Source organism: Rhinoraja longicauda, chromosome 2, assembly GCF_053455715.1.
Source record: "Rhinoraja longicauda isolate Sanriku21f chromosome 2, sRhiLon1.1, whole genome shotgun sequence".
Classification (NCBI taxonomy): Eukaryota; Metazoa; Chordata; class Chondrichthyes; order Rajiformes; family Arhynchobatidae; genus Rhinoraja; species Rhinoraja longicauda.
In genome coordinates this window covers 39,037,091-39,056,651 of record NC_135954.1, presented here as the reverse complement: position 1 = coordinate 39,056,651, position 19,561 = coordinate 39,037,091, and the positions used below count along the sequence as shown (strand labels likewise).

The 19,561-nt window shown below is 40.7% G+C and overlaps 1 protein-coding gene across 3 annotated transcripts in view; it reads left to right on the top strand.

Annotated features, from left to right (window-relative positions):
* Positions 1–19,561, top strand: part of dnah5l (dynein, axonemal, heavy chain 5 like) — a 243,879-nt gene that overhangs the window by 106,877 nt on the left and 117,441 nt on the right. For all 3 annotated transcript variants that reach the window (XM_078417775.1, XM_078417784.1, XM_078417793.1), the window contains exons 46-54: positions 2,539–2,756; positions 4,262–4,573; positions 4,950–5,039; positions 5,127–5,363; positions 7,038–7,205; positions 14,491–14,697; positions 14,795–15,124; positions 17,174–17,380; positions 19,309–19,551. In XM_078417775.1, coding sequence (XP_078273901.1) covers positions 2,539–2,756; positions 4,262–4,573; positions 4,950–5,039; positions 5,127–5,363; positions 7,038–7,205; positions 14,491–14,697; positions 14,795–15,124; positions 17,174–17,380; positions 19,309–19,551 — 2,012 coding nt within the window. The remainder of the gene's footprint in view (positions 1–2,538; positions 2,757–4,261; positions 4,574–4,949; positions 5,040–5,126; positions 5,364–7,037; positions 7,206–14,490; positions 14,698–14,794; positions 15,125–17,173; positions 17,381–19,308; positions 19,552–19,561) is intronic.

Below are 19,561 nucleotides of genomic sequence, written 5' to 3'. Positions count from 1 at the left end.
GATCGTCCAGTCTATGTTTGGTCTCACCGATGTGTAAGAGTCCACACCTTGAAGAATGGATACAGTAGATAAGGTTGGAGTAGGTGCAAGTGAACCTTTGCCTAACCTGAAAGGACTTTCGGGGTCCCTGGACAGAGTTAAGGGAGTAGGTATAGGGACAGGTGTTGCATCTCCTACAGTTGCTGGAGAAGGTACCTGGGGAAGGGATGGTTTGGGTGGGAAGGGATGAGTTAACCAAGGAGTTTTATGGAAAGCAATTAATGCACAAATTTTCAGCAAGTATTTTAGAAGATTTAATGGACAAAGTCAGCATTATTTGCATCTAGTATTCTTCTATTAATTTCCTAAAATAGATTGAAACTGCTTGAAAGCAAAATAGTGCACTTCCTGAAAATCAGAAATGGGAAAACAGAAACTTCTGTAAATTCTTGTTTTTAAGCCAAAAATAATTTAATCAATTATTAACAGTAATATTTACAGTACAAAATAAAACAAAACAAAACCCACCACCATAATACAAAATAAACAAATATACTAAATAAACTACTATACAACTATATTACAATCCTTATTGAGGATGACATCCACCCCACGCGGTGCCCAATGGTCTCAGAAATCCCCCAGGCAGGGCCCTCTTCCACCTGGCACTGTGGCTCATGGATGGCCAGCTTGGCCAGGCCCAGGAGGAACCCAACCAGGACATCTTCGGCCCTACCCTCTCCCCTATGCACAGGGTGTCCAAAGATGAGGATGGTGTTGTACTTCGTGGTCCGGTACCTGTTGTACCTTTAGTGACTCTGGACGGACCACAAGTACACGTGTATAAAAGGTTACAATGCTGGAGCTCAACTCCAGGCTGTTTATTCCGTGGTCATCTGGATCCAGAGTGACCACCCAATCACACCAACCTCTTATATACGCACTCCTGCACATGCAAACAAAGTAGTCCTTGGGATACACAAAGTAGTCCCAGGCAATATCACAACATCCCCCTTGTCTTATAAAAGAAATATATATATATATATATGTAACAACAAACTCTAAACACAAACGTTTTTTTGAAACACCATATAACATTAACAAATATCAACGGTAACGTGCAGGTTTCTTACTGGCACGTCCCGAGCGTGTCACATAATCCCCATCATCATTACGGGCCGGTCGTTCCTCCGCTTCACATTGGGTCTCAACCCTATCGCTGTCTGGGGGGACACAATGGGGACCAACCCCTGGCTTCTCCAGTGGAAGATCTCTCAACTGCACTCGATTCCTCCTGAACCGATTTCCATTCGGCGTCTCAATAATGTAAGACCTTGACTGGGGTTCGTCGCAGACCGATCTCACTTCTGCTGGAACCCAGACCTGATTCGCTTTATCCAGAACCCGGACCTTCTGTCCAGCGTGCAATGGCAACAAGTCATGTCTCTTGACCGAACTGTCAAACTGTGCCTTCATATTCTGCTTACGCTCCTCAAGTCGCTCAAAGGTCCTCTGCCCTTCGTATGCCTTGTTCATGTCAAGGTTCGTGGGGAGAGGCGTCCGAATCTGTCTTCCAAACATCATCTCCGCCGGTGACGGTAACCTGCACATGCAAACAAAGTAGTCCTTGGGATACACAAAGTAGTCCCAGGCAATATCACAACAGATGGTGGGTGCGAGGTTCAGCCACAAGGCAAGGAGCAGCCCCTTTAGATATTGGAACAGGGGCTGCAACCTCCCACACTCCACATACACGTGGTACACAGACTCTTCCAGCCCGCAAAAGTGGCAGGCGGCTGGCGAGTCTGTGAACCGTGAGAAAAACAGGTTGCAAGGAACTCATAGGTGCAGTACCCTCCACCCCAGGTCCCCGATGTAGATGGGGAGAATCCCTGCGTAGAGGGACCCCCAATGAGGGCCCCTCTTGCGACCGGGGAAGGCAACACCGACTGCCACTTTGTATCCGGATGGTGGACCAGAGCATGGAAGTGCAGGGTGTGGAGGAGGAGCCCGACTAGGAGACGCTTCCCTGCATCTCAGAGGGAAATGGCGGCTAATGTTGTGTGGGATTGGCTCCCGAGAAGGATTACTGCACCTGGGTCTGAAGAGTACTTCCGGCTGACCGGGGGTTTGCTCAGCTGCGAGTACTCCACATGTTCGAGCCTCCCTGACACCCGGTGGGGCGGGACAAGGGCCGGCTGTCCTCATGACCGGGCCGTCACCCTCCGCTAGCAAAGGGGGGCCCAGGTCGACGGTAACCAGGTTCCAGTCTCTCAGCAGGTCCCGATAGAAGTCGGGCATCCTCTGCAGGACAGCACAGCTGACGCCCACCACCGGTAACTGCCCTGGAAATTCTTATTAGGTCAAGAAACATTTGTGAAAGTAGTTGACCCAAGCGGGTAACTGTATATCTCTCCACAAACACTGCATGACCCGCTAAGTATTTTCTGACTTTTCCATTGATACATAATGTCAACATAAAGAACTCAGTTAAGAGTACTGTTGTCTCTCTTGTGATTCATTATGTCCTTGGAAAACAAGCTGCCATGTCTATATTAGGTATGATGACCCTTGGTCCTAGTGGTGCTGGGAAAACGACATGCATCTATACCTTGATGAAAGCTATGACAGACTGTGGAGCACCACACAAAGAAATGCGAATGAATCCAAAGGCCATAACAGCTTCACAGATGTTTGGTACCTTGGATGTTGCAACAAATGATTGGACTGATGGTGTGTTTTCTACTCTGTGGAGGAAAACATTGAAAGGAAAGAAGGTATTTGAATGATTTTATTACGATTCAATTCATTTTGTGTACATGACAGTGAACTATGTATACCTTTAGGAGCTAAATTTGACAATATATATCATCTATCATTTTGCAACTTAAAATCGATTGAAAGGCAACTGTTCAAAAGCAAAATAGAGTTGAGAGTTGTAATAGGAATTGTTTATTTTATGCAAAAATGTTGAATAGTTTGTTGAGAACTTAGCAGTCGTAGATGATCTTTTAAAAGCTCAGGAACTTATGTATTTTGTTGAATAGTGACAATCATAGTTTTATTGAGATTCAAAATTATTTTGTAAGAGAAAGTAAATTAAAATCCCTAGGAAAATTAATGTCATACTGAAACTAATTAGAATGAACACTCACAGAATAGTTTCTATAATTAACTTCCTTGTCTTGGTAATATCATTGCAGAAACATTGCAGGCTAACTCAGAGAGACTTAAAACAATGACTGTAAACCACAAATATAATTCAAAATACATTATTAAAATGTTTTGTGACTTTATTACAAATGCTGAATATAAATACGATTTGATTAATTTAGAAATAGCATTCATATTTGGCTTTGGGATGAAGAAAAATGCAGTTAAGATCTCACAATTCTCAATGGCTGTGCATGATAGATGGATCTAAAGCATCTGTGGCAGTTATATTACTCAGTTACATTGACTATATCGATGCAAACCTGGTATGTTCAGAGGAGTGTGAAATGAGAGCAGTCAGTATGTCCGTTTGCTGAACGGACTTTTTGTTGAGTCCATTCAGCAAAATCTGGGCCTGTGTCATGGAAGAAATTTCCCATGTTTACAGATTTTGTATCTGCTTTGTGTGGTTTGGGATCTGGTAGCCCTATTGTCTGAAAGGATGAGAGGGGGAACAGAAAGGAACAGGTCATCTCTATCTGGTTCTTTTCAATGCATCTGAGATTGTTTTACATATTTTTAAAAGGCAACTTAAAAGCTTCAAGTTTTATATCAGGTTAGGCAAAGTCAACTACATTTCTAACTAAATAGAAGAGCATAAGAAAAATCATGAAACCAAAAAAAATCATGTGGACTTTGGAAATATATCATTAGTTTAGTTTAGTTTGGAGATACAGCATAGAAACAGGCCCTTCGGCCCACTGAGTCTGCGCTGATCGGCAATCCCCATACACTAGCACTATCCTACACAGAGGAACAATTTAAATAATTTTACCGAAACCAATTAACCCTCAAGCCTGCGAATCTTTGGAATGTGGGAGGAAACTGGAGCACCGGAGAAAACCCACGCAGTCAAGGGGAGAAAGTACAAACTCCACACAGACAGCACCTGTCGTCAGGATGGAACCCGGGTCTCAGGTGCTGTCAGCAGCAACTCTACTACTGCGCCACCCATTAATAGTGTCAAGATTTTATTTGGTGCATATATGATGCACGTACAATAGCAAACAATTTTTTAAGTACAGATAAAATGTCAGTAGTTAAATTAAATAACATATTTGTCTTGAAGGGCGAACACATTTGGATAGTGCTGGATGGACCTGTAGATGCCATTTGGATTGAGAATCTTAACTCTGTTTTAGATGATAACAAAACTCTTACGCTTGCGAATGGCGATCGCATCCCAATGGCACCAAACTGTAAAATTATTTTTGAGCCTCATAACATTGATAATGCCTCCCCAGCAACTGTATCCCGAAATGGCATGGTGTTTATGAGCTCTTCAGTTCTAGACTGGAGACCGGTACTCAAAGCATGGCTTCAGAAATTGCCTACATCATTGTCTGAACAACTTTGGAAGTGTTTTGACAATATTTTCCAGGTATTTCATTTTATTTTTAATTATGTTTAGCCTTATTGATATGACACCACATTTTAAAAATGAGCCAATTTTAATTATTGATGTGATTGACTCCAGTTTTTCATAATGAATTTTCAGCGATTTGTTTCATTATTTATTTTTGTGAAAGATTGGACTGCTGCATATTGGTGTACTTCATATAGATGTAGCAGAATTCTCCAGTCTTTGTAATCTAGAGATTTTGCTCTTTATCATCTAATTTTAATTTAATAACAACATATTAAATAGTTTTTGCTTCAAATGATCAATAATGTGAATTTGAATTCATTATATATTTTCCTCACAATAAAGTACAATTTTAAATATCATCCATAATGTTAATTTTGGTCTTTTCAAGGATTTAATCAGTTTTGTCTTCACTGCTGTATTTCCAAAAATACAAATTCTGGAGTGCATGTACATTAAACAAGCGATTGACCTTCTGCAGGTAATGGGATAGAGAAGTAAAGTAAGAATATTTCTTTGTTACATTAAATTTCAAGCCAAGTAAATCATACAAATCAACTTCTTTTAGGGCCTCTTGCCAGGAGTTGAAGAAAAGCAGCCGAGCCCAGAGCAAGCAGCTCGATTATTCATTTTTGCTGTCATGTGGTCAATTGGAGCACTTCTGGAATTAGATGACAGAGCTAAAATGGAAAGCTTTCTACGGAACCACTCTACAACACTACAGCTCCCAGCGACTCAAGGAGAAGAAACAATCTTTGAATTTGTTGTTAGTACTGATGGTCACTGGGAACACTGGTCAAAGAGGGTTAGTATTCTGTCATAAAAAAAACAATTAAGGCATCTTTTGCTAGTGTTATTGATCAATACGCATCAATAGAAGATAATTTCCTTTCTTCTTGATATATGGAAGAAGAATATTTGTTACTCAAGATAAATGTTATGTTTTTATGAACTTTTCAGAAAGTGCATCTTGGGAGGAAGCAGAATCAATAAACAAGCTACAGTGTCTTGAAATCGACACCACGAACAGTTATCTAGTCAATAGTCAATAGTCGTTTATTTGTCACATACACATAAATGTGTAGTGAACATCTATCCTTGTGTTCTGTTACATTCTTACTTCAACTGGTGTGTAGCCATCTGAGCACCAATTGGTTTGGTTGTGAAGTGTAGCTTTATAGAATTTAAAAAAAATCATACATAAACATAAATATGGACCCGAAATGACATCTATCCCTCCCCAGATGCTGCCTTTGTTTTTTGCTCAAGAAACTCCAACATCTGCAGACATAGAGTCATACATCATGGAAACAGGCCCTTCAGTCCAACTTGCCCACACCGTGACATGTTCCATCTACATTAGTCTCACCTGCCTGCATTTGGCCCATATCCCTCTAAACCTATCCTATCCATGTATCTGTCTTAAACATTGCGAAAGTACCTGCCTCAACTACCTCCTCTGGCAGCTCATTCCCTACATCCACCACCCTTTGTGTTACCCCTCAGTTCCTATTAAATCTTTCCCGCCTCACCCCAGTGTCTATATTATTCTTCTGTATAACCTTTTCTTTGAGAATCTGAGTCTATTTCAACAGATATTGTATGTAGACACAAGGAACTGCCAATATTCGTTTACAAAAAAGACTCAAAGTGCTGGAGTAACTCAGTGGGTCAGGCAGCATCTTGGGAGAACATGGAAATGTCACCTACCCAGAGAATTGTATACACTGGCTTGTTTTCCAATTTTGCTGAATCTCCAGAAGTTACTTACATTCTCTCTTTTCAATAATACTGTATATTTATCTGCCAGAAGATTAATCTTTTGAGATGTTAGTGTCAAATTCATAGTCTTTGGATTCTTGGGGAGAAAAATGCCATTTAGTTGCATTGTAGTGGCATGGATCAGGCAGAGGCACACATCTGCATGATTTAAGTTGTGATACACTGCTTTATCAACTGGATAAAAAAAATAAGTTTAACTTTTCAAGAATTTCTAATTTTCAATCTAAACAAAGATAATATTATTTTCATACAACTACATACAAACAATGGATGGCAATATAACAGCATGGCAATATGGTAAGATCGTCATATAGAGTATTTAATCCTACAAGGGTTTGAAGTTTTTTGATCGGATGAATAAATGAATTATGCTGTTTTTGAATATTGTTAAAGAGTTATGTCCTTAATCCTATCATAAATAGTTGTGAAGCTTGATGTGCACAGGTATTTTTTGAATGCCTTAGTATCTGAGTGATGAAAATCTGACCTTATTTGCGACCTATAGTTAATCCAAAGCAGAGACAGAGATGTATTTCTTGTCTCCTTAAAGCTTACCATTTTATATTTACAATGCAAAATTCAGTGTAGAACTGAAATTCAAAATTACTTTCATGATTTTATGTTGTATATTTATACATCACAAATTATTTGTAAATGGGACTAATGATGAACAAACTCCTTCAATTCCCAATTTCAGGTGGCTGAATATATTTACCCTTCTGACTCAGTTCCAGACTATTTGTCAATCCTTGTACCAAATGTGGACAATATCCGCACAGACTTTCTCATGCACACAGTAATGAAACAGGAGAAAGCTGTAATGCTCATCGGTGAACAAGGAACAGCCAAGACTGTTATGATAAAGGTATGATATTGAATCTTAACATTTGAATGTAAATGAGAATAGTGAAACATTACTTAAATGCTATAAAAAGAAGTTAGTCTCCGACAATGGAATAGTTTTTTTTAACCTAAGATGTACACAATTAATATATCTAGTATAATTAATAGGAAAGATATTTTAAGCTTATGAGATTCTAGTTTTTAAATAATATCTTGGTAGGTTGCCTTCACTAACTTTGGGATGAATGTTGAAATATTTAAAATCTGTCATAGCAGGGATACAGTTTGTACCACTGGACTATGTTATCGAATCATAGAATCATAGAGCCATACAGCACAGGAAATGTTCATTCAGCCCTCCACATCCATGTTGACTTTTTTGCCTTTCGACACTCATTCTATTTGCCTGCATTAGGTCCTACCTTTCTATGCTTTGCCTATTCCAGTACTGTCCAAATGCTTCTCATACGTGATCATTGGATCTGATTCCATCACTAGTGGCAGGGCATTCCATATATCAATCACTCTCTGTGTAAGAAAACCTGCTCCTTAGATTTCATTTAAAGCTCTTTTCTCTCACCCTAAACCTATGCCCACTTGTCTTAGATACACCTACCATGGGAAGAAGATTCTGACTATCTACCAATCTATGTATTTTATAATTTTATATACCTATTACCTGATCACCCATAGCCTCATTTGTTCCAGGGTAAACATCTCCCTATAAGGAAGTTCTCTAACCTCGACAGCATTCTGGTGAATTTCCTCTACACTCTTTACTGTACAGCCACATTCTTCCCATAGTGTGCCGATCAGAACTGCACACAATGCTCGAATTGATTGTAATCAGTTGCAACATAACTTTCCCAACTTTTATATTCTATGCCGAGTCCAATCAAGGCAAATGTAGGAGCCATTTGTGTTTGTGCCAGCTGTTTTTAGCATATTATATTATTTTGTCTAGATATCTAGCTGTATTATTTTGGACACTTGGGGGCTGTCGTGAGATGAATACATATATGGGCATAACGTACTGGGAGGAGCCAGAACCAGGACGTATGGGAGGTGGGAGGAGTTAGACACATGGAGGGAGAGGATACAGTTCTTACCAGTCCGATGACGAGAGCTGAAGGCTTGGGGAAATACAGACCTGTTTGTACTACTACTTCAATAAACGACTAATTAAACTGAAAATACGTTTGGAAAATCTCTCTTTTGGTTTGCGTCAAGTTCACTCCCACTCTCTGTGAAGTGGTGGCAATATCGGAAAGGACCTTATTGAAAAAGACTGATGTTGCCATTACATTAAAGTATGAACTACCCTCAATGAGTGAATAAAGTAAGAACTGTCTCTAAAGAGCCATTTAAAGTAAGAATTGGCTCTATGAGTGAGACTGAAGCTTGTGAATCGACTGGACGGAACAAGGATTGTTTTATTTCACAAGCCTTGACGCCAAATTCCACAAACTGGACAGGGTCACTACCTACGCTAATCTGACTAATGGAGATTGGAAACTTCGAAAGCAGGAAAAGTGAGTACAGCATTAAGCTTTATTGGAAAAGCTATATACCAGAAGCTGTATTGGAAAAGGGCTGCTGTAATTGGAATGCTGAGAACAAAGAAGTGACCTTGAGCATTGCAAGATATCAGTTTGTTTTGAATTCTTGTACAAGATACGATTTTACGTCTACAAGTCTTAAAGGGATAGCTACATACAATTATGCCTGTGGTTAGATCTGATGTTCAGCCACAAGGTGGTGATATCGGAAAGGATTCCGTAAAGGAAAAACGTTTCTCTTCACCATATGCACCTTCAATGTTCTCTGCTGTCATGAAATGGGTTGCCACCCTGATAAGCCAGCATGAGATTGAGGAAGAAGAACAGAAGAGAAGACGGTTGAAAATAAAAGACGAACAACTGAGAAGAAAGAAAGAACAGAAGAGACACGAAGAATGATTGCAAGGCTGGGAATTGTTCCTTGAAAAGATCAGGGGACAAGTGAAGATACCATCAGATCCACTCTTTGTAAACATCCAGGATGCTAAGCCAGTTGCAACTGTTAAAAGCTCTACTTTTGCTAAGGCAAGAGAAAGGCAGCAACTAAAAGGAAACAGTTTTGCAACAACTGCTAAACCTGTCGAAGCACAGGTGCAAGAAAATCTGACAACAAAGGGAATGAAAGCCAACCGCCAAGCCACAAGGTTCTTGTTTGTTCTGTAACAAAAGTGGTCACACATTGGGGCGGTATTGGCAGATCAAGAAGAAAGAGCATAAAGAAAGGATAGACTTGTTAAAGGAGAAGGGAATCTGTTTTGGATGTTAGAAAATAGGTCATATGAACAAAGACTGCAAGAGTCTTGTGATATGTGCAAAAAAAATCATCCTGAAATACTTCACATTGAACAAAAGGACGAAGAAAAGAAACCAGAACATACAGAACAGAATGAAAAGCCAATTGCAAGTGATACTGTACTCTCATCTCAAATGTGTGGGCATATTGGGGCCAGTGATGAAACCTGCAACTTCTCCATTGTACCAGTACAAGTGAAGAGCCACAAGGGGAGTACAGTGTGGCAAACATATGGATTTTTGGATCATGGAAGTTCATCTACCTTCTGCACAGAAAGCTTGACGAGAAGGCTGAACATTACAAGACCAAAGACCAAAATTCCCTTGCGTACCATGAACCAAGTGAAGCCTGTGATCAGTCGTCTTATCTCAGGTTTGGAAATATCTAGTTTGGACAAAGAAGATCTTATTCAACTATCGGATGTGTTCACACATAAGACCATGCCTGTTTTTCAGCTAAACACCCCCAGACAAGAAGACCTGACACAATGGCCTTACTTGAAGGATATCAAGATTCCTGAAATAGACTCTGGCATTGACCTACTCATCGGGGCAAATGCTTCAAAGGTATTGGAACCTTGGGAGCTGGTCAACAGCCAAGGGGATGGACCATACACTGTGAAACCCTACTGGGATGGGTCATTTATGAGAAGAGACCACGACAGCAGGGATGTAAATGGCTGCCCTGCTGCTAATGTCAATCGAATTCTATAGCAAACCTAGAGGAGCTAAAGGTCAATCAATACAATCACAACTTCAGTGAAAGAACAAGCAAGGAAACAGAAGAAATGTCCAGAGAAGAAGTAAAGTTCCTGGACATTATGAATCGCTCAGCAAGGATGACAGATGTACACTATTGTCTAGACTTACCTTTCAAGCTAGAAAACGCCAGCATGCCAAATAACCATTGCATTGCAGAGCAACGCATCCAGAGCTTGAAACGCAAGTTTGGCAAGAATGAGAAGTTTTATGACGAATATACATCTTTCCTCACTGAAATGATTGACAATGGTTATGCTGAAAAGGTACCAGAGGACCAGCTGAATCGAAGTGAGGGAGAACTCTGGTACATCCCTCACCAGGGGTGTATCACTCAAAGAAAGGAACTTTAAGGGTGGTCTTTGACTGTGGTGCAGTCTTCAAAGGAACATCACTTAACTGCCAACTGCTGTAGGGTCCAGACCTAACCAACTCACTCATTGGATGCTTTGATGACTGATAGTAAAGCAATAGATGAGGTTGGAGGAGGTGCAGGTGAACTTCTGTCTCACCTGGAAAGACTGTTTGGGTCCTTGGATGGAGTTGAATGGGGTGTCCCTTTACCTCCCCCCTCAACTCTATCCAAGGACCCAAACAGTCTTTCCAGATGAGACAGAGGTTCACCTGCACCTCCTCCAACCTCATCTATTGCATCCGCTGCTCCAGATGTCAACTTATTTACATCGGCGAAACCAAGCACAAGCTCGGCGATCGCTTCGCTCAACACCTGCGCTCGGTCCGCGTCGGCCAAACTGGTCTCCCAGTGGCCAAGCACTTCAACTCCCCCTCCCATTCCCAGTCTGACCTTTCTGACATGGGCCTCCTCCAGTGCCATAGTGAGGCCCACTGGACATTGGAGGAACAGCACCTCTTATTTCGCCTGGGCAGCTTGCAGCCCACTGTTATGAACATCGACTTCTCCCACTTTAGATAGTTCCTCTGTCCCTCTCTTCCCCTCCCCCTTCCCAGATCTCCCTCTATCTTCCTGTCTCCATCTATATCCTTCCTTTGTCCCGCCCCCCTGACATCAGTCTGAAGAAGGGTCTCGACCCGAAACGTCACCCATTCCTTCTCTCCTGAGATGCTGCCTGACCTGCTGAGGTACTCCAGCATTTTGTGAATAAATACCTTCAATTTGTACCAGCATCTGCAGTTATTGTCTTATATTCCCAGAATGGAGCTTACAGCTGCAGTCCTTGCTGTCAGAGTTGACACAATGCTGCGAAAAGAATTATAGCTTCAACTGGACAAATCCATTTTCTGGACCGATAGCACAACAGTGGTCTACGGTAAAAAGAAGCTTTGCTACAGGTGACATTGTCGTGGTGGCTGATTCCACTGCACCACGAGGCTCCTGGCTAATGGGCAATATATTGGAGACCATACCAGATACACAAGGTCTTGTGCGCACAGTTCAATTTCAGACTAAGAGCAACATAGAAACATTGAAACATAGAAAATAGGTGCAGGAGGAGGCCATTCGGCCCTTCGAGCCAGCACTGCCATTCAGTGTGATAATGGCTGATCATTCACAATCAGTAACCTGTGCCCAACTTCTCCCCATATCCCTTGACTCCACTAGCCCCCAGAGCTCTATCTAACTCTCTCTTAAATTCATCCAGTGATTTGGCCTCCACTGCCCTCTGTGGCAGAGAATTCCACAAATTCACAACTCTCTGGGTGAAAAAGTTCCTTCTCACCTCAGTTTTAAATGGCCTCCCCTTTATTCTAAGACTGTGGCCCCTGGTTCTGGACTCCCCCAACATTGGGAACATTTTTCCTGCATCTAGCTTGTCCAGTCATTTATAATTTTATATGTCTCTATAAGATCCCCTCTCATCCTTCTAAACTCCAGTGAATACAAGCCTAGTCTTTTCAATCTTTCCTCATATGACAGTCCCGCCATCCCAGGGATCAATCTCGTGAACCTAAGCTGCACTGCCTCAATTACAAGGATGTACTTCCTCAAATTAGGAGACCAAAAGTGTACACAATACTCCAGATGTTGTCTTACCAGGGCCCTATACAACTGCAGAAGAACCTCTTTACTCCTATTTACTGAAATCCCCTCGTTATGATGGCCAACATGCCATTAACTTTCTTCACTGCCTGCTGTACCTGCACGCCAACTTTCAGTGACTAGTGTACAAGGATACCCAGGTCTTGCTGCCCTTCCCCCTTACCTAACCTGACACCATTGAGATAATATAAGAAAATAACTGCAGATGCTGGTACAAATCAAAGGTATTTATTCACAAAATGATGGAGTAACTCAGCAGGTCATGTGATCTTGAGGGAATAATATTTTGGAAACAGTCAAATTAGACAATTAGACAATAGACAATAGGTGCAGGAGTAGGCCATTTGGCACTTTGAGCCAGCACCGCCATTCAATGTGATCATGGCTGATCATTCACAATCAGTACCCCGTTCCTGCCTTCTCCCCATACCCCCTGAATATCTTTAAGAGCTCTAGCTCTCTCTTGAAAGCATCCAGAGAATTGGCCTTCACGGCCATCTGAGGCAGAGAATTCCACTGATTTGCAACTCTCTGACTGAAAAGGTTTTTCCTCATCTCCTTTCTAAAAGGCCTACCCCTTATTCTCAAACTGTGGCCCCGGGTTCTGGACCCCCCCCAAAATTGGGAACATGTTTCCTGCCTCTAACGTGTCCAATCCCTTAATAATCTTATATGTTTCAATAAGAATTACTCCTTAACTTTCTAATTTACAAAACTTTAAGACATTAATTACAGGATTGTAAGACATTAACATATTTTGATTTAAGACTATCATTTTTGGCCCAAATGGCGATAATTTTGTACATAAACAGGATAAAACTAATCAGTAACAAAATGGCGATAACTACAAAACAGCTCAGTTCAAATCGAGTTTAGGATCCATGCACATAGATCTTTAACTTGTCACGGATAGCTGGTGAATGTGAACAGTCCTCTCCTATGGAATATACCAATATACCCGATATACCAATCTACCTCGATGCTTTGCACTGTTTTTTAATCAATATTTTCTTTGTAACTGTAACACTATATTCTACACTCTTGTTTAGTTTTCTTTTGCACTACCTGATGTTTTATATGTGATGTGATGTGCCTGGCAGCACCCAAAACAATGTTTTTCACTGTATCTCAGTGCATGTGACAATAATAAACCAATACCAACGACAATATCAAAATAATTAAAGAAACCTAATTTAATGTTGGGCTTTGGATAGAGTTTTGTAGCATAACATTCAGAAACTGTATTCAAATCCACTGACACACCTTGTTGATTTACCTGACTGGACTCCAAGGAGTAAAGATGGCTAAAAACACATGGATGTGTTTTTCTATAATTTAGGAGGCTGAGAATGATTTGATCAAAGATTTCATGATATAATAAAGACTAGATGATGTTAAGAGAAACTGCTTCTCCATGTTAAATAGTATACTAATAGGAGGCATAATCTTAAAAATTAGACACATCCTATTCAGGAATGAGGTTTTGTGAGCAGTTGAACCCCATTTGTTCTGAAATGGCCATTTCATTGTTGTTGAGTGTCACTCTGGGAATTCAACTGGCTGCTACCTGGTGTTCATCACCCTTGTAACCCTAATGCAATTTTCACGTCACGGTGCTGCCATTCCCTGACTATATCTCACCTTCATGGGGACACCTAGATGGTATTTTCCTGGAGACACTTGTTGGCCACTTGAAGTCCAGCGTTGTTTTACTTGCTGTGCATTTCTTACCTTTGTGCTTAGTCCTACATCCCGGCCTCTATCACAGTAATTGTTTATCATGCCCCATTCCCCAGCCACACCACAATCTGCTGCCCTGACTCTGTCATTCACCTGTCCCAAATCCTGTTTCAGTGATAGCCTCTTCCTTGGATGCACAATCGATAGTCCTTAACATCCCCTCCCCCTGCGCAACTGCGAGCCATCACGTATCCCCCTCTGCCTTAAATTCTAACATTCGGCACATTGATGGCCATCCAATTCTGGCCGCAGCAGCAGTCAGGCTGTTGACTTTCTAGCTGTCAACTTTCCGATTCCAACCTCCAATCTGCAATGCATGACCACTGCTCTCAAAGCTGCTGCATCATTCTAAGGTTCCTTAGCACATGTTTTGATAATTGTTATTTTTACAGATTGTACCTGAGATATTAATTTGCATATTGGATATTAATTTTCAGGCCTACATGAGCAAGTATAATCCTGAATCCCATGCAACCAAAAGTCTGAACTTCTCCTCTGCCACTATGCCCAATATGTTCCAAAGAACCGTTGAAAGTTATGTAGATAAACGCATGGGCAGTACCTATGGTCCACCCAGTGGCAAAAAAATGACTGTGTTTATTGATGACATTAACATGCCCGTGATTAATGAATGGGGTGATCAGGTATGTTCTTTAGCTCAGTTGCTGAAGCATTTTTCATTATAACTGCTTTTATTCACTTTGAGATATAATTTGTGCTTTAATTTGCTTAATTAAACAGATAACCAATGAGATTGTCCGACAGTTAATGGAACAGAAGGGTTTCTACAACCTAGAAAAGCCTGGAGAATTCACCAGCATTGTTGATGTACAGTTTGTTGCTGCTATGATTCATCCTGGTGGTGGCAGAAATGACATCCCTCAACGTCTCAAAAGACAATTCACCATTTATAATTGTGCCCTACCTTCAAATGCATCCATTGACAAGATCTTCAGAACTATTGCAAGTGGTTATTTCTGTGTGCAGCGCGGATTTTCTGAAGAGGTTTGCAAACGAGCGTCAGCTTTAGTATCAACTACTCGCAAACTGTGGCAGGCTACCAAGGTCAAGGTATGGTATATGCCAACATCTTGCAGAATGGTGCCTATTAAGTTTTAAATGGATTGATGACTTTAATTAGAATTAGGAGCAAAGTAAAAAAAGGGCACATACTCTTTCCACTTGATTCTCTATCCCCTCTCCCCATTGTTCCCAACGGCCCACCATCCATCCCTTATTTAATTCAGTTCTTCCTTTTTTTAAAAATCTGATTTAATTATCTGCAGCCATTTATTGTCTACACATCCTCTCCCTCTCTGTACCTATCTCCACCCTTCCTGCTCTTGTCCCACCTCTCACCATCACCTCTTTATACTGGACAAGTGTCCTCTATTCCTTCAATCCAGAGGAAGGGTCTCAACTCAGAACATAGACTGTCCATTTCCATCCACAGAAGCTGCCTGTCATGCTGAGTTCTCTAACAGGTTGTTTTTGCACTAGATTTAAGCATCTGCAGTCTCTCAATTTTTAAGATAGTCTAGCTGTTTTTAGATTGTAAAGGAATAATCAAAATGTAGTCATTATAGAGAAGGGTAAAGGAGGAGGGTGTTGGAGGAGGACAATATTGTGAAACATTGGACATTGGGAAGGTTGAATATATAAGAAACAAAGATGAACTACAGCAACAATCACCAAAGATATTGTTTGGCTACAGTTGTTTTAGAGCTGTCAGTAGGGCAGAAGTAGATGTGTATAATAGGTGTTTGCTACGGATGGGCATTGGACGAATGGGCATTGAGTTGTTATGAAAACCTATTCAATGAGCAAAATGCAAGAAGCTAGCTGATGAAACTAATGTTCTGTCCTTATTTACATATTTTAGTGTCCGAATGTATATTTTAGGTGATCACCAGGGATGACAGAAAAATGTCCTGAAGCAGCAGCAATTCAGACTTGTGTATTGTTCTTCCATTTACTTTTTAGTATAGAACTGAGGAGTGTAGAATAGAAATGAAAGGGGATAAAAAAACCTCAATGTCAAGCAGCATATGTGGAGGGAAATAGGACATTTTGACATTTCAGGTTGAGACCTAGCTATGAGATTGGAGAGTGGGGGGGGGGGGGGGGGGGGTTATGGAGTATAAAGTATGGAGGAGAGATGGATCAGGAGCTGGTAGATAATGGATGGAATCAGTTGAGGAGGGCAGATGGTGCCAGGGCCGGTAATGGGGTTAATGGAAAAGGTGGAAAAAAGGAGGAGAATGGAGACACGAGTGACTGCAGATACAGGAACTGCTGGAAGTACTCAACAGGTCAAGCAGCATCAGTGGAGGCAAAGTAATGGCCATCATATCAGGTCAAGACCCTGCTCAACGGGTCAAGCAGTATCTCCGGAGAACATGGATAGGTGACGTTTTGGGTCAGGATTCTTCTTCAGACTAGAGGTCTGACCTGTTGAGTTACACCAGCATTTTGTGTCTTTTTTTCTAAAGAAATACCTATTTTGGTTTTCCCTTCTTCACAAGGGGATAGGTTCCTAAAATGCTCTTTGTTGTGCAAAAACTCATATAACAGGAAGTACACTAAACCTATTACCTTTAACAGACAGTTGCTGTGGATGGTAAGAGAGGTCATAAGGTAGTTAATCTCCTGGTAAGAATGTAGTAAATTAAAAGTAAATGGTGCTTCTTTTGTTATGGTAAAACATACAAGTCATTCATTCAATGGCCTTTGTTGCCAGGTGGAAGAGTGCAAGAGAGTTTGAAAATAAAAATAGTTTGTTTATTTTATGAACTTTTCCATTTACTCGATCCAAACACTGTTAAACATTACAGATTTTCATGTATTTTTGCATCTGCATTCCCTCTTTTTTATTGTGCGTTTGTTATGTGACAAATTAAATTAAATTGGACCTTTATTGCAGCAAAGATGAATTCAGTGAATACTTGATATCTGGGAGAGACCCTTACTGTCTTCTAAGTAAAAGCCAGCTGAGATTGGGCACTTGTAAATTATTGGATTTTTGATCAAGAATCAGATTAGAGTCTACTTTTTATGCATCCTTGCTTCGTGCCATTTTCTAATGTAATCTGTTTTTTTCTCACATTTTCTGTTTTACAGATGCTTCCCACTCCAGCTAAATTTCATTATATTTTCAATCTCCGTGATCTCAGCCGAATTTGGCAAGGAATCCTCAATGTCACATCTGAAGTTTGCAAGTCACCAGATGTCTTGGTGTCACTCTTTCAGCATGAATGTAGTCGTGTTATTGCAGATCGATTTACCAACCAACAGGACAAAGATTGGTTTGATGCCACAGCAAGCAAGGTTAGGCAACATACTGGAGACACAAGAAGTTGCAGACGCTGAAATATTGAGCAACGATTCCCCACCTTTTCTTTGTTAGATGTCACCATTTGCACCACTTTTTCATCTCAACATCATCTCCAGCCTTGGTCACTGTCTCCATCCTTCTCTTCCCCACCTGACTCATCTGCCAATCAACCCCTCCTTACCTGGATTCACCTATAATTTGCCAGATATTGCAAAACATATCTTTTTTTTTTCTTACCCAATTGAAAAAGTCTTTGTAGAGATAAATTTATATGCACTTTATGATGTTTGTTGGCCAGAGAAATTCTATGATGGAGAACAAAAAACAGAAATGCTGGAAAACTTTAGCCAGTTAACCAGCATCTGTGAAAAGGGAAGCCAGTCAACATTTCAGGTCACCGATTCTTCACAGGACTCAGGGAAGAGTGGAGATTTTACAGTTTTCAAAGCATAGCTGGGGGAGGAATGTGATGTAAGATAAAAGTCCATATTGAGATAGGTCTAAACAGATTAGGTGATGAGGAACATAAGTACCAACTATGAAAGAGGCATTAAAAAAAAAAGTAGAAAAGAACATAAGCACATAAGCAGGATAATAGGATATGATTTTTAAAAAAGAACAGTTTGTCTGAAGTCAGAAAATACAATATTCATTCCTTAAAGTGAAAAAGTGCCTGAAGAAGAAGATAGGATATTGTTCTTCTGAACTCTTTATCCAGAGGAAAGTGCCTCTTCAGCATCTACTATCAAGTAGGTTATTAAATCTTTAGTTTAGAGATACAGCATGGAAACAGGTCCTTCAGCCCACTGGGTCTGTGCCGACCAGCGATCGAATGTATGGTAGCAAATTAACCTACAAACCTGCACATCTTTGGAATGTGTGAGGAAACTGGAACACCCAGAGAAAACCTATGTGGTCACAGTGAGAATGCACAAACCCCGCACAGACAGCACCTGTAGTCAGGATGGTACCTGGGTCTCTGGTGCTGTAAGTCTGCAAGTCTACTGCTGTGCCACTGTGTCATTTGTTTATTTGTTTGAACTCTAGTGAGTATAGTGCAAAAACAGAAAATGATGGAAATACTCAGCAGGTTAGGTCATGTCTGTGGGAAAAAGAACAGAGTAAACAATTCCGATCAGAGATCTGAAAGGGGTTAAAGGACAATAACTGTGTCGCCTGTAGGTGTAAGGGAAATTGTCTTTAGAAGGGGGATGGTTAATTGGAATGGAAGAGTGGACCAGAGAATCATGAAGGTGAATGGTCTCAACAAAATGCTGAAAGGGGAAGGGGGGGGGGGGGGGGGGGGGGGGGAGGGGGAGGGGGAGGGGGAGGAGGAGGAGGAGGAGGAGGAGGAGGAGGAGGAGGCATGTTAAAAACAACAAGGTTGCTGTAATGGGTGATTTTAACTTTCTTAATATTCACTTGGATCCCCTTAGAAGCAGGGGCATAAATGGAGCAGAATTTATTGCTTGCATGCAGGGGCACTTCTTGAAACAATTTTGAGATTGTTCAACTAGGAATGGCGTCATAGTAGACCATGTATTGGGGAATACAAGACATCACTATTAAGCTTTCCGATTTCCCTAACATCCATGTCTTTCTCCATGGTAAATACAGATGAGAAATAATCATTTGGGAAACACCTCATCCATCTCTTGTGGCTCCACACGTGGAATGCTTTGTTGATCTTTACGGGGTCTAATTCTCTCCCTAGTTACTCATTTGTCCTTAGCATACTTGTAGAATCTCTTTTAATTCTCTTTTAATTAATCTGATAATATTATCTGCATCCCTATGAGTCCTTATTTTGTTTAAAAAAATCATACCTTATCACTTGCCTTTTAGAAATTCAAATATTTTTTGTCACATTTGTCTGGTATCATTTGTTATCAACTGCATTAATTTAATTTGTTCCACACAGATTGCTTCAGAGGATCATGGCGATGCGATTTTAGCAAATATTGAAAAAGAAGCTTACTTTGTTGATTTCTTACGTGATGCTCCAGAGGCCACTGGAGATGAACCTGATGATATTGAATTGGAAGCTCCAAACATTTATGAACCAATTCCATCATTCGACAAGTTGAATGAACGCCTAAAATTGTTTATGGAGCAGTACAATGAAGCTATCAGAGGTGCAAAGATGGATTTAGTGTTTTTCAAGGTACAAGCTT